Source organism: Corvus moneduloides, chromosome 2 (assembly GCF_009650955.1).
Source record: "Corvus moneduloides isolate bCorMon1 chromosome 2, bCorMon1.pri, whole genome shotgun sequence".
NCBI lineage: Eukaryota > Metazoa > Chordata > Aves > Passeriformes > Corvidae > Corvus > Corvus moneduloides.
The window spans coordinates 68,673,282-68,686,351 of NC_045477.1; the positions used below are offsets into that span (position 1 = coordinate 68,673,282).

Here is a 13,070-nt window from a genome sequence, read left to right on the forward strand (position 1 = left end):
CTGCTAAGAAAATTAATGAAATTTTGCAGGAAATTACATTAATCTCATATGTCCTCTGTCTTTTCCTGGTTCAATACAACATCTTGTCTAGCTTTAAGTAATTGATAAGAAGAGTCCTTGCAGCCTGCAGTTACCCATTAACTCCTTGGTACCCCATCACAGAGAAAGACTGCGTATGTCTGAACTACATCCTAATTTAATAAGGAAAGAAATTTAGTCATTGTCTAGTCCTGAACTTTACTCACTGCAGTATTTACAAGACACACTTCCATGCAGTAGGCTTAAAATAAAACACAGACCAGCTTTCTCTTTGTTACCTACATGTTTAATGACTGTCTGTGGACTTACAAAAATATTCATGTTATACAATTTCTATTAATCAACAATTAGAATTAGGAACACACAAGGACTCCTGATTCTCTTTGAAAAGATCTGGTTTCTACACATATAGACAAACAAATCACCAGCTTGTTTGGACATATTAGTATTGCTACCCTGAAAACTGTTAAGTTTTTAGTTTGGTTTCCTTTTAATGAAGTACTTAATTCTTCCATTACTCAGTAGAGGAATTCCTGCTGATAGTGATCAGAACACATTTCAAAAGTTTGAGTACATAGCCAACTTTACATCATAACTCCTCTGAAAATCTCCAAGACAGTAAATTGGTATAGCATACATGTCCAAGCATCTTCCAGGCAGAATTACATGCTGGAGTTCAGGGACATTTAAAAAAAATATTCATCAATACTTCTAGAATATCTGACTTGACAAAATAAAAGTCTTTACAAAGGCTGACAACTTTCTCCTCTTGCTGATGGAGCAAGCAAAAATGGTAACTGGAAGTTTCCTCATTACCTTCCAACATCTACTGAATTGTTAAGACATGATTAATTAAATCTTCCTTTCCATGCAGTTCCAATGAAGGCACAAGTTATTTCCAGCTATATGAAGAATTTATGTGCATTAGGAAGTTATTTGTAAGCCTCCAGCTTTACTAAAATAAAAAAAACTTTTTCTTTTCTGGAATTCTTGCATTGATGTAAAACAATTAATTGACTAGGCCAAAGCATGACAACGTTTTCCAGTTATAGGAGCCTTACACTTCAACTTCTGCAAATTAAAAAACAACAACAAAAAAAATCAGCTGCTCACATCACTTTACCATACACATTTGTTTGCTCTATATTCAGTCCTGAGCCCTTGCAGACAGACAAGGGAAGAGGCGAATCAGAAGTCTGCTACCAAGAGCATTTTGTGACACTCCACTGGGAGGGTCCCAGAAAAGACCAATCTGCTCTCCCCAGCCACAAAGCAAACACCTCAGACTTCAACCAGCATAAGGGAAGCATCATCCAGATCCAGGGCCATGGCCGAAAACTTTTGTCAAAGCCAACACTGTTTCACTTTTTTGGGTTTCTAATCAATTCGAAGTACTGTTTTTATGCATCATGCATAATGCCTGAAATAGGGGCATTCCTGAAAGGATTGTAGCATATGCAGCATGCACAACGTGCTGCAGTTTATTTTCATAGTGCAAAAAGGCAGGCATAACCTGTATCAATGACTTTGAGCCAGCTTTTTAAAAAGTTAATTTAAAAAGATTTGAGTTAGAAAGGTAGAGTAGATGTTCACATCTTAAGTGGGCCTGAAATAATTTGAGGACCTGTCCCAGCAAAGCTGGTACTCAGTCTCTACCAGCCCGAAGTTGAAGCATAAACTTCAATCTGCTTATCAGTGTGAATTATCTCTCTTCAGATTTACTTGTTCTACTACACCACCAGCACATCTGGTGGTGGAGATGCAACAGTACTGCTTTTATTACATCCCACAATATTTGCAGTGTGTGTTTTGCTCTATGGAAAATTCAAGGAAAAAAATCTAAGAAGAGCACACGCAAGCACATTGGATTTATCATTCCCTTTTAGAAATGCCCCCATAGTTCAACATGAAAGTCAAAATTTTGTTGGTTAGGACACCTTCTTAGGGCAAGTGTGCAGAGCACAGTCCAGTGGTTGCCTGTTACAATGCAACATCCAAAGAAGTCTTTTAGTGTGGTCCTTTCTCTGATGTGTTTGTCTACCTCTCCAGCCTGAATTTTCAAGTTTCCTCTTGACTTTTCTAGTTCAGAAGGTGAAGTGAGGCAACTGCGTCAATATTCTAATTTAATTAGAAAGAACACTGCTGACCAAAACATCAAGCAGAATGCTTGAAATGATGAAATGAAAAAGCAGAAGCACACTAAAATACTTTTGAATTAAATTTGCCTTTCTAGCTTTACATAAAATTAGCCCCTGGGCATCATTTGAGAGAATTTTGGGTCTCTGGAAAAACTTAATGGATTAATTCAGTCTTTATAAGCCTAGGTGGTGGGAAATAAATATTTGAAATAAACAAGCTGTTAGGACAAGTACATTCTCCAGTTAATTAAAAGACTGGAAGCCAGATCTGCAAATAGCTGCAACCAACTACCTGACAATGCTATTGTTCAAGAGTAGCTGTATGCTTGTTACACGTAACTTCATATTCTCCTTATATGTAGTACTACTGTTGAGTCCAAGCCCATCCCAATTTTACAGACAAAAATATTAACATGGGATTTACACTTCTCTCAGTATCTTCCCAGTCAACATTTTCAGGTGTCTTTCTGCACTATAGAGTTCAGTGTGTAGTTTCTTACTCCTGGGTATTAGGAAGTCTACAGAGATGCTTCTCCATACACATCCTGATCTTTTGTCTACCGGACGAGCAAAGCTGGACACGTTTTCACAAACACTGCAGAGTTGGCTTCAAGTAATCAAAAGCGAAGAAATCTTCACAGCAATGCAAGGGTGATGCTGACCAATTCCTGTCAAGAAGACAAGGATACATACCTTGCTGAACAATGGCACTTTATTCCCTGGTCAGGATGGAAAGTTTACTTGGTCTTTCTCCAAAATGTCACTGTAAATACAAGTTCCCTTCAAACTGTTTCAAGAACAGATGCCATTTCCTTGAACTGTCTGAAGAAGTTCTAAAAAGCAAGAATTGAGACAAATTTCAGTTGCTTGAAGAAAAGCTGGAACTGACGTTCAAACTAGTGTGTTAGATAAAACACATTGTCCCTATTTCTCACTTTCCATGTACAGCTTGAACCTAAAAGTTTCTCCTTTTCCTTCTGTGGGCTAGTTGGCATTTGAACAGATTAACAATTAAATCTACAAAGGTGATGCCTATTAATAGGAAAAGATGCTACATAAGAAAAATACAAAGTAGCTGTCGTGCTATAAAAAATAAAATTCTAAAAAAAAAAAACCACCTTTCTCACATGAATGTTTCTACTCCCAGCTGAAATAATCCACACTTCTCAAATGTAGCATTCATTTCCTAAAGTAGCTGAACAACAAATTATTAAATAGGCTTTAACCGGAATGAATACATTTCACAGCACCCAAGGATTCAGAATATCCTTCTCAAATATTTGCCAATCAAATTCCAAGGATCTACTTAAGTTTGTATGATAGTCTAGGTGATGTACTAACCCTTTAAACAGGAACAATACAAAGGCCACATTTATGCAAAATTAAAGTTACATCAATTCATAGATGGAGACATAGCAATTAAGAGTCAGCAGTGACAAAGCAGACTGATCCCCATTCCTAATCATTAGCAATTGTTAGACTTAAGCCAAGTTTTAGATTTTGAGGCTGGGGAAGAGTTCCGTAGATGAAAAACATTCTACAAATTTTTAATATGGCAGAATGATACCTGGCAAGCTCTGAAAGATGTTGTCTTTGGTTGTTAGTTTATTTTTAAGAGAACTGATCAATTACTGTTAAATTAACGTTTTCAGGTAAGTGATGTAGAACTAAATAATATGAAGTAAGTGTTTAGCTTCTGTGTTTTAGTTATTTAATGCTTCATGTTTGCATGACTGTATGAGTAAACAAGCAGCACAAACGTATGCATCAGGGTATACAGCTGACCCTCACAACAATGGCACTGTTGTTTTTAAGAGACTGAGTAACATTCAAGTAACACTCACTACAGACCTTGAACTGTGGGATCGTCATTTCAAAAGATTTGTCTGTTATTTGTCCTGAAGGGTCTGCCACTGTTAGTGTCACTGTGACATAAGGGTACTTCAGAGACCTGCAGGTGTCAGAGCTCATCGCAACTCCCAGTTTCCATTTCAGATCTACAAACTACAGAGATGAAAATCATTGGCAACCGCATCAAGGAAAGAGAGCTATCCTCCCACTGCTGTTCACTTGGAGGGATATTTCACAGACAATACAGAACACCTGGAGTTCTTATCCAAATGGAAAGCAAACATAACCATTCAGGTATTATTGTGAATATGAATCATCTGCCCTTCTCCTTAATGGTGAACAAAGAAGTAATTTAGCAAGTTATTTCACTTTATCTGTTTTCCTTATTCAGGTACAATCGATAGTCAAGTACACTCTTTAAAATTCTAAGTAAGAGAAGCTTAAGCCACAGAGTTCACCCAGCTTGTATATCATGCATGGGGGTTTTTTGTCATGTTTTCTTTTTTTCAGAAGCTTCTAAATCAAAACCAAAGTTTCTAAGTCTAAACCAAATAATTTATAATAGCAATGACAGACAAAATTCATGGCATTTCATAACTGCATTTTAGATAAACCAAAGTATACATAGCAGATACATTTCAGACAAGTAAGTTACAATTTTTAACCTTTTGTGAAGAAGGGCCTTTAGAAGCTGTCACAACTCAGAAAAAGATTCTCTTTTCGTAATTGTATACTCTTTTAAACTGTTGTCAGGAAAAAAAAAATCTTAAAATGTAAACAGACTGCTAATTTTCCAAGCAAAAAGGGAATGCTGAAAATTGACAGAAAGTATCTTTAAAAATAATGTTTACATTTAAGGGAGACAAAGAATAAGCAATCGAGTGCTGGTGTTATCAACTTTAAACCATTTACACTTAAAACAGATTTACATAATGAGCCAATACAATAGTCTGCCAGACTGACTGCCATTCATCTTCCCTAAGAGTACTACAAAGCATGAATTTTTAAAAAAGGTATGAAATGTGAATATATCATCCAAACAGTAATATTAGAAAACTGTTCAGCAGGCAGACAACCTTTATTGTATATGCTGCTTTATCTGGATAGATTTTTGGCAACACGTACATGCACACACAGGGAGGAAAGCTTTCAGCAGTCAAAATACCACTGCCTGCCTGACAACACAAGACACACAGTGAGACACCGACATTTCTGAAATGTTCATCATTAACTCAGCTGCACTTTGTCATTCAGTTACCTGCCCCACTGTGGCCATACTTCTTGCATCCTCTGACACAGCAATGGCTTTGCCCTGCTCATTCCACACGTGACGAATAACTTGAACTGCATGTTTTGGCAGCGTGCTGCCAGCACTGCCCAAGGTGGTGACGAGTTCGTCAGTAGAGAGATTGTTTCTGGCTGCTGTGCTATAATAGATACATCCAGAGATCACTGCATCAATTTCATTCTCCACAAATTTAATACCATTTCTCACTTTACCCCGAAGAGCCAGTTTTTATTTCTACCTTAAGTGTACTTTAAAATAATGCAGCAGCCCATGATCACCTTTTTTCCAGAACATTACTGATCTTTTGTATCCATGTGCAAAAAACAACATGACTTTAATACGTCTTAATATGCAGAGACCTAGATTTGCTGGGCTTGCACAACATCAAACCAAAATTAATCACAGCCTCCAAGTGCTGTAGCAACTGGAAGGCACAAGTCACTGAGGCATGGGTGCGTAGAGCAGTTAAAAAGCATTATTGCTTTAGAAACAAGGCAATTTAATTAAATATTCAGCAGGTGGAGTTTAAGTATCACCAAAAGTAAGGACTTCTAGATCACGGTATAATGGGTACTAACAGGAGTCAAATGATGCCATAAACCCTTCAACTGAAAAGGCAGCAAGTCTAAAGGACTTGATTTCCTCTACAGAAACAAGTAAACAAAAAAATCCTACTCTGTTTGTTCATGCAGGTTCATTCCTCTTAAAGAGGCATTAATACAAGGGAAAGTGAGTTAGTCCTCCAGGTAGCACGGTCGAATATAAGTTCAGGCATTCTATTTTATAGATGGAAAAGTAGTATTTTAAATTTCTACTGGTATATTTTCCTCAGTTGTATTAACGCTACATAAAATGTTTAGATACTGGATATTAAAAGAACAAGCAAGACCTTGAAAATTTTATCTTTCTAAAAATATAAATTTATCAACTAAAAATACTACCTAAATACTCAGCTCATGGTACAATGCAGTATTATCGGCTCTGTATCCTTCAAAAAGGCACAAATGCTGATTTCTAATCTCCAAGACACAAGAAGTTTTTAAAACACACTTTTTCCAGGCAAAGGCCCAGCTAACTTGGATTTAAAAGTGAGCTTAACTTCCTCTACTTTGCCACTAGTTCTAGAGTTTGCAGACAGCATCTTGGAACAACTTCCTCTCTTTTTTTTTTTTTTTTTACTATAAAAAGTGATACTACATATTAAGTAACTACACTTTTTAATGACACAAACTAAGCCAAGGAGTTCTTTTTTGTGTAGTGAGATTTACAAACTTTTGCCCTTTTCCCAAATCAGTTCATTTTATACCTACATTTAATATAACTTCAATACCACCCTTAAGTTCTGATGGAAGGAAAAAAGACATGGTGCAAAGTAAATTATTTTGTGCTTACCTAAATAGAAATGAAAGAATGTTAGCTATTTTTGCCAGGTCACCAATATTAATCTCAACCCCCGATGTCTGAATTCTCTAGAAACAGAATATTCAAACAATTACAAATAATAAATTACGCATAAGTAAAAGCATCTTTGTATATATACACATACACACAAGAAACCCCACATCCACTTGGGAATTCTATCCTTAACAGCAGATACAGCTACTATACTTGCTTACAAGTGCTGGTGTGCCAACTTACCTGACACAATTCAGCTGTATTTACACCTGGGATCTTATGGTTCAGATGTTGAATTATTTGTTCACACTGTGAAGAAGACATGTTTGACGACATTCTTAATGCATATTTTAATACACGAGACAAAGATAATTTGAATACTTGGGAGACTACAAAACAAAAAAGAAAACTATTAATACAAAAATGGACAAAAAGAGTGAAGAGTGCAGAGTAAAGAATGAAGTAATTGAAGTGACTGATTTTAAAATTCCATCAAATACAAGAAAAAAAAATGAAGCACATCAAGACTTTAGTTTCTACATCACTATTGCTAATTAACATACCAGTTTCGTATTAACTGTTCAAGTGCACACTACAGTAAACAAGCCAAAAGTTTTTTAGACAAGTTACCTTGATATATCATTTAGATGATAGACAAAAATAGATTTTTATAAGTCTTCTGTGATAAAAACAAATTTAAAGCAAACCCATTGCATGACTCCTCTATTTTATGAGTCAATTCAAGCTACAACATACATAAGGCTCCCTTTGCAACACACGAAATCCAGAAGAGCTTAAATAAAAAGGGTTCCTAGATGCCAGAAGCCCTTTCCCATCCCATTTATCGCTCTACTTACCAGCTCTGCAAAAAAGTCTTGAGGTATTAAACGAATCTTATCTGCTGCACCACCACCATCTGAAAAACAGTAGCGATAAGAAGAAAACACCTGAAGTATTACAGTAATAAATCTAATCTTTCTCTGAGAAATGCCTAGGCCATCATGCATGCATTTACCCTCACTTAATGCAGCTAACTTTAACCTGTATGTACCTAGAAGAAGCCCCCGGCTGCCCGAGCCCCCCCCACTCCCTCACCCCAGCTCCCCCCCGCTCTCACCCAGCGCCCCCAGCGCCCGCGCGAGCGCCCCCCCGGAGCCGGCGGCCATGGCGCCGCGCGCCCGCCGAGGCCCAGCTTCCGCCACACAGCGCTCGCCGCGCTGATTGGCTCCGAGCGCCCCTAGAGCGAGGCAGCGGCAGCAACGCCGCGCTGATTGGCTCCGAGCGCCCCTAGAGCGAGGCAGCGGCAGCAACGCCGCGCTGATTGGCTCCGAGCGCCCCTAGAGCGAGGCAGCGGCAGCAACGCCGCGCTGATTGGCTCCGAGCGCCCCTAGAGCGAGGCAGCGGCAGCAACGCTGCGCTGATTGGCTCCGAGCGCCCCTAGAGCGAGGCAGCGGCAGCAACGCCGTGCTGATTGGCTCCGAGCGCCCCTAGAGCGAGGCAGCGGCAGCAACGCCGCGCTGATTGGCTGCGGCGCGGGGAGCACGCGCTGCTCCCGCCCCGCTGCGGCTGTTCCCGCCCTCGTGGAGCGGGATGGGGGGTGGCCTCGGGGAGCTTGGGACGTACACAACCGCCTCGGAGGGCTTGGGAGGTGCCGGCTCAATCACACTCGGTTGGTGCAACACGGTTGGTTTGCTGAGCTTGGTTTATTGACAGGGTTTTCTTGGTGCTCGTTGTCATCATCCAGCCCCAATCCCCTGCCATAGGCAGGGACTCCTCCCACTAGACCAGGTTGTCCCATCCAACCTGATCTCGAACGCTTCACGGATGGGACATACATGACGTCTCTGGGCAACGCATTCCAGTGCCTCACCACCTTCGCAGTAAAGAATTTCTTCCTAATATCTAACCTAAATTTCTCCACTTCCAGTCTGTACCCCTTTCCCCTTGTCCTGTCACTACACTTCCTGGCGAAGAGTCCCTCTCCAGCTTTCATGTAGGTCCCCTTCAGACACTGGAAGGTTTCCATAAGGTTTCCACACGACCTTTTCTCCTCCGGACTGAACAGCTCCAGCTTCCTCAGCCTGTCTTTGCAGGGGAGCTGATGCCTGTTCTGTGTGCATGCTCCACGTAGACTATATTGAACTTGGTACTGAATGACCATATTTTGTACAGGTGAAATGTGGAATCGGCCCATACACCTTCAAATAAACTTTGTGGGTTGGGGTGAGACTTGTGTAGGTAAACTATGTCTTCAGCTTTATGGGGAATTAGCCACCTTTTGTAAAACTACAAACAGAACTGCATTCAATAAGCATTTCATACTGATATTATTTAAGTTTGGACTGTGGCTGGAGTACTAAGGCAGCACTGACCCTTCAGCAGTTTCACTTTTAAAAATAATATTTTTACACTTTTCTAGTATCAGTTTTACATTTACTTTTAACCTTTTAAATATATATAGAGGGAATAATGTTACAATCTCAGGAGATCTATTCTGTGGCTGTGACAGTAGTAAAACATAACTCGTCCCACAGTAGTGCTGACTAATTTAAATCTATGTATTTTCAATGTGTTAATGAAAGAATCTAGAATATATTTCAGGAAAAGGCTAGTCATTATGGAACATGATGTGCGTTTATGAGCTTTATACATTTATGACCTGTCTGATCTTGGCCTCTCCCTTCTAAAGTATCTAATTAAGTGTGCAAATGATTTTTAGTCTGTGTTTTTATGACCTCATGGTTGTCAAAATACTGGCAATGTATGCATCACTGAGATCTGTCTCTGATGCTGAGGACTTGACTTAACAATCTCTTTGTTCTTAACTTCCCTAACTCTAATACATACTTTGTTATCTAGAGAACTCCACATATTATTTTATATTACAATTTCATTAAGTCTCTCAGTAGTGCCCTTAGCACTATGACTAATATTCATTACTTTTCCTTCTTACTTTCTTTCTCCAAGATGTGGCGATGGGATGTGAAGTTTAGTATCTTGGTGGTTAGGTAATTACAAAATCATTTGCTGAAATTTTAAAATATTTCGGGTTTATTTTCATTGGCATATAAATACGCATTAAATTTTTTTAATTTGGAACAGAAGGTGATGAAGTATGGATTGATTTTGGCTTGTCTGCCTATCCACAGAGTTAAACTCTGTATCTTTAGAAAATTTTGCCTTCTGGAAGTGTTTTCTATGAAAATTTTCACAGCAGAGAATGTAGATGCAGGCTATGATGTGATCTGACATCATGGGCCCATCTTTTAGCTAGAGGAGGACCAAGAACTTCATATGAGGAGACATTAGAAGACAAATGTCATGAGCTACAAGTAGACTGGATAGAGAGATGCTACAGTATTGTTGATAGGCCAAAGCAGAAGCTTCAGGCATAGGCATGTAGCATTACCGTAGTCCTAAGTGATTACAGGGGGTGAAATAAAATAAAAGCATCATTAGGTAATTTACTTCATTTAGTACACTTAACATTTACAGAATGGGACATAATTTACATCAAAACTCTGTAAAGAACTACACGAAATTCTTCAAAAAGCTCTTCAGGCACACAGGAGAAAACATATCTGTTAACTGGGTCCTTCAGTGCTTGGGCCTCCAGTGAGCTTTGTGGTATCCCCAACACTCTGCTCCTTCTTAGCCTCCTGGCACTTGGATACTCCCAGGTACCACAGTACCTGGAAACACCATTTGCTCCTCACACTGCACTCCTTCCTTCTCTCACAGCACTCTGATTTACCTGTGAGCTGGCAAAGTCCCCAGCTTTCCTGCACCTTCTCTGCTCACCCCAGATGTAGATTCATGCTCAAGCACCTATTTCCCATTGCCCCAGCTCTTTCTGCTCACATTCTGGGCAGCCTGGGAGGCCCAGCTCACAGACTTCTACAAAAACCTTGTCCAAATATGTGCTTCTGAAAGCTCAAGGCCCTGTGCAAGTGCTGCACGGGGCTGTGAAGGTCAGCTGCATCTGTAGAGAGTGGTGGGCAGCAGCAGCTGGGGACAGCTGGAGTCAAGAAATCACAAATCAATTAGGTTGGAAAAGATCTCTGAGATCATCTAGTCCAACCTATGATAGAACATCCCAATGTCAACTACACCATGGCACTCAGTGCCATGTCCAGTCTCTCCTTAAATGCTTCTAGGGATGGTGACTCCACCACCTCCCTGGGCAGTCCATTCCAATGTTTAATCACCCTTTCTGTGAAGAAATTCCTAATGTCCAAACTAAACCTCTTCTGGCACATCTTATGACTATGTTTTCTTGTCCTGTCACTGGTTACTTGGGAGGAGGCCACCCCCAACCTGTATACAATCTCTTTCCAGATAGTTGTAGAGAGTGATAAGGTCCCCTCGAGCCTCCTTTTCTGCAGGTTAAACAACCCCAGCCCCCTCAGCTGTGCCTCATAGGATGTACTCTCCAGACCCTTCACCAGCTTTGTTGCCCTTCTCTAGACTCGCTCCAGCACCTCAATGGCCTTCCTGTACTGAGGGTTCCAGAATGGACACATTGGTGTGGTCTTGCCAATGTCATAATACGTTTCTTCATTTTTAGCCTTTCTGAAATAACTTGAAAGAAGGCATAACACTAAATTTGGTATGTATACATATATAAAATATAATCACACTATATATGCTATGTATGTATTAGACTGTGCTTCATCTTAGCCAAAAGGCCAAGAAATGCCATGTTTATGGTCCTGAGATAGGAAGTATGATGGGATTTGCAGCTATAGAATATAAATGCTGTTTCTAATCGTGTTTAACACATCTTGCAGTAATTTTCAGCAGGACATATGGGGACCTCACCACCCAAGTCCTTGCTGCTACACTGAGGTCTTCTCAGGCAAGATCAAGCAGAGGAGCATATACTGATCTCTTCTCTCTGGCAGTCAGTGCCAGGACCTGAGGGAATGGCCTGAAGTTGTGTCAGGGGAGGTTTAGGTTAGATAACAGAAAAAGTTTCTTCACCCAGAGGGTGGTTGGCACAGGAACAGGCTCCCCAGGGAAGTGGTCACAGCACCAGCCTGGCGGAGTTCAAGAAGCGTTTGGACAATGCTCTCGGGCACACGATGTGACTCTTGGGGACGTCCTGTGCAGGGCCGGGAGCTGGACTCCATGATCCCTGTGGGTGCATTCCAACTCAGAATATTCTATGATTCTGTGATGTGGGGGTAATTTACTGCCACTGCTGCTCAGCAATTCCCTCTGACTCCCTTTGTCCCGCCTTGCCCCGTGGCCTGCCCCATCCTCCGCGGACGTATTTCCCTGAACGCTGCCCATGCCTCCCCGCCGCGGTTCAGCGTGGCTACTGGAGGCCGCTTCGGAGGGGCCGGGCTGCCGGAGCGTTCGGCGGGCGCTCCCCACACCCCCGCGGTTCCTGCCGGGATCGGCTCCAGCCCCTGCCGTGCCCCGACACCGAGCGGCCGCGCCCCCCGGCGGCTGCGGAGCGCCCCACAGGCCCCGGCGGCGGGGCGAGAGAGGAACCACCCCTTGCCCCGCTGGGAGAGTCCATTGCCGGGGGAGCCAAGAGGGCGGGGAGTGGGGAATCTCCCGGGCATCGCCGCCCAGAGCACTCCGGGGACGGACGGCGGCCACGGCCGGGCGCGCCGCCTCGGTCGTCTGTGCGGAGCGGCGCGGCGGTGCGGGCGGGCACAGGGCGATTGTTTCCTCCTGCGCCCGCTCCCCCCTGTGAGGCGCGGCGCGGTGACTCGGCCCCGGGTCAGGGCTGAGGCGCGGCGGCTCCGTGAGGCGCTGTCAGAGCCGCGCTGAGAGGGTCCGCCCAGCTCCGCACCGGGATCCGCCGCCGCTGCCATGGAGCCCCATCGCTGGCTGCCCCTGGAGGCCAACCCCGACGTGAGTGCCCGGCCTGGGCGGTGGGGGGCTGCCGTGTGCGCGGGGGGCTGCCTGCCCGACAGCCTGCCTGCTGTGGGGTGGGCGGGAGGATGGCGGAGGGGAGAGGGCAGAGGGCTCCGGGCCGCGCCGGGCCACATCGCTGCTTAAGGGATGGCTGGTAGTGGCAGGGAAGGAGGGAAGGTCTTATCCCGTGGATCCGACTGGATCTTAACCCCCTTCTGTTTTCTGCTTTATTTTCAGGTCACGAATCAGGTAAGAAGCTTCTAATTGAGGTAACCTTTAGTCTCTGCAGCTTTGGTCCCGTCTCCTCTCGTTTTCATGTAGTAAAGGCTCCTTCTTTTCCAAGGAGAGTGCCCCCTTCCTTCCCCACGCGTGTGTGCGCTCAGTCGTCTCATGTCGGACCGTACTGGAACCTCTCCCGTAAATATACTGTATGAAAGAAAAACAAACAGTAAAAAGAGAATAGTTGCGGGTTGGTTATTACTCCAATG

The 13,070-nt window shown here is 42.7% G+C and overlaps 2 protein-coding genes across 3 annotated transcripts in view; one reads left to right on the plus strand and one right to left on the minus strand.

The window, feature by feature from the left end:
* Positions 1-307: 307 nt before the first annotated feature.
* COMMD6 (COMM domain containing 6) lies at positions 308-7,884 on the minus strand. 2 transcript variants are annotated; one of them, XM_032099967.1, is made up of 7 exons: positions 7,829-7,884; positions 7,569-7,627; positions 6,955-7,020; positions 6,709-6,785; positions 5,287-5,455; positions 4,029-4,181; positions 308-3,010 (listed from the first exon to the last, which is right to left on the minus strand). In XM_032099967.1, the coding sequence occupies exons 1-7, from the start codon at positions 7,875-7,877 to the stop codon at positions 2,960-2,962; spliced, it is 624 nt and encodes a 207-aa protein (XP_031955858.1). In that variant the 5' UTR covers positions 7,878-7,884; the 3' UTR covers positions 308-2,959. The 2 variants fall into 2 exon arrangements, with proteins under 2 accessions (XP_031955858.1, XP_031955857.1); XM_032099966.1 differs by lacking the exon at positions 7,829-7,884 and having other exon boundaries at positions 7,569-7,762.
* Positions 7,885-12,328: 4,444 nt separating this feature from the next.
* Positions 12,329-13,070, plus strand: part of UCHL3 (ubiquitin C-terminal hydrolase L3) — a 44,387-nt gene continuing 43,645 nt past the window's right edge. Inside the window, exons 1-2 of the mRNA XM_032099968.1 lie at positions 12,329-12,579; positions 12,820-12,831. Coding sequence (XP_031955859.1) covers positions 12,538-12,579; positions 12,820-12,831 — 54 coding nt within the window. The 5' untranslated portion in view covers positions 12,329-12,537. The remainder of the gene's footprint in view (positions 12,580-12,819; positions 12,832-13,070) is intronic.

Coding starts and splice junctions, on each gene's coding strand:
- COMMD6 (XM_032099966.1), bottom strand. CDS start 7,718: ATGCATGATGGCCTAGGCATTTCTCAGAGAAAGATTAGATTTATTACT. Junction 7,021..7,568: donor AAGACTTTTTTGCAGAGCTG/GTAAGTAGAGCG, acceptor TCTTCTTCACAG/TGTGAACAAATAATTCAACA. Junction 5,456..6,708: donor ATTCTTTCATTTCTATTTAG/GTAAGCACAAAA, acceptor TATCTATTATAG/CACAGCAGCCAGAAACAATC.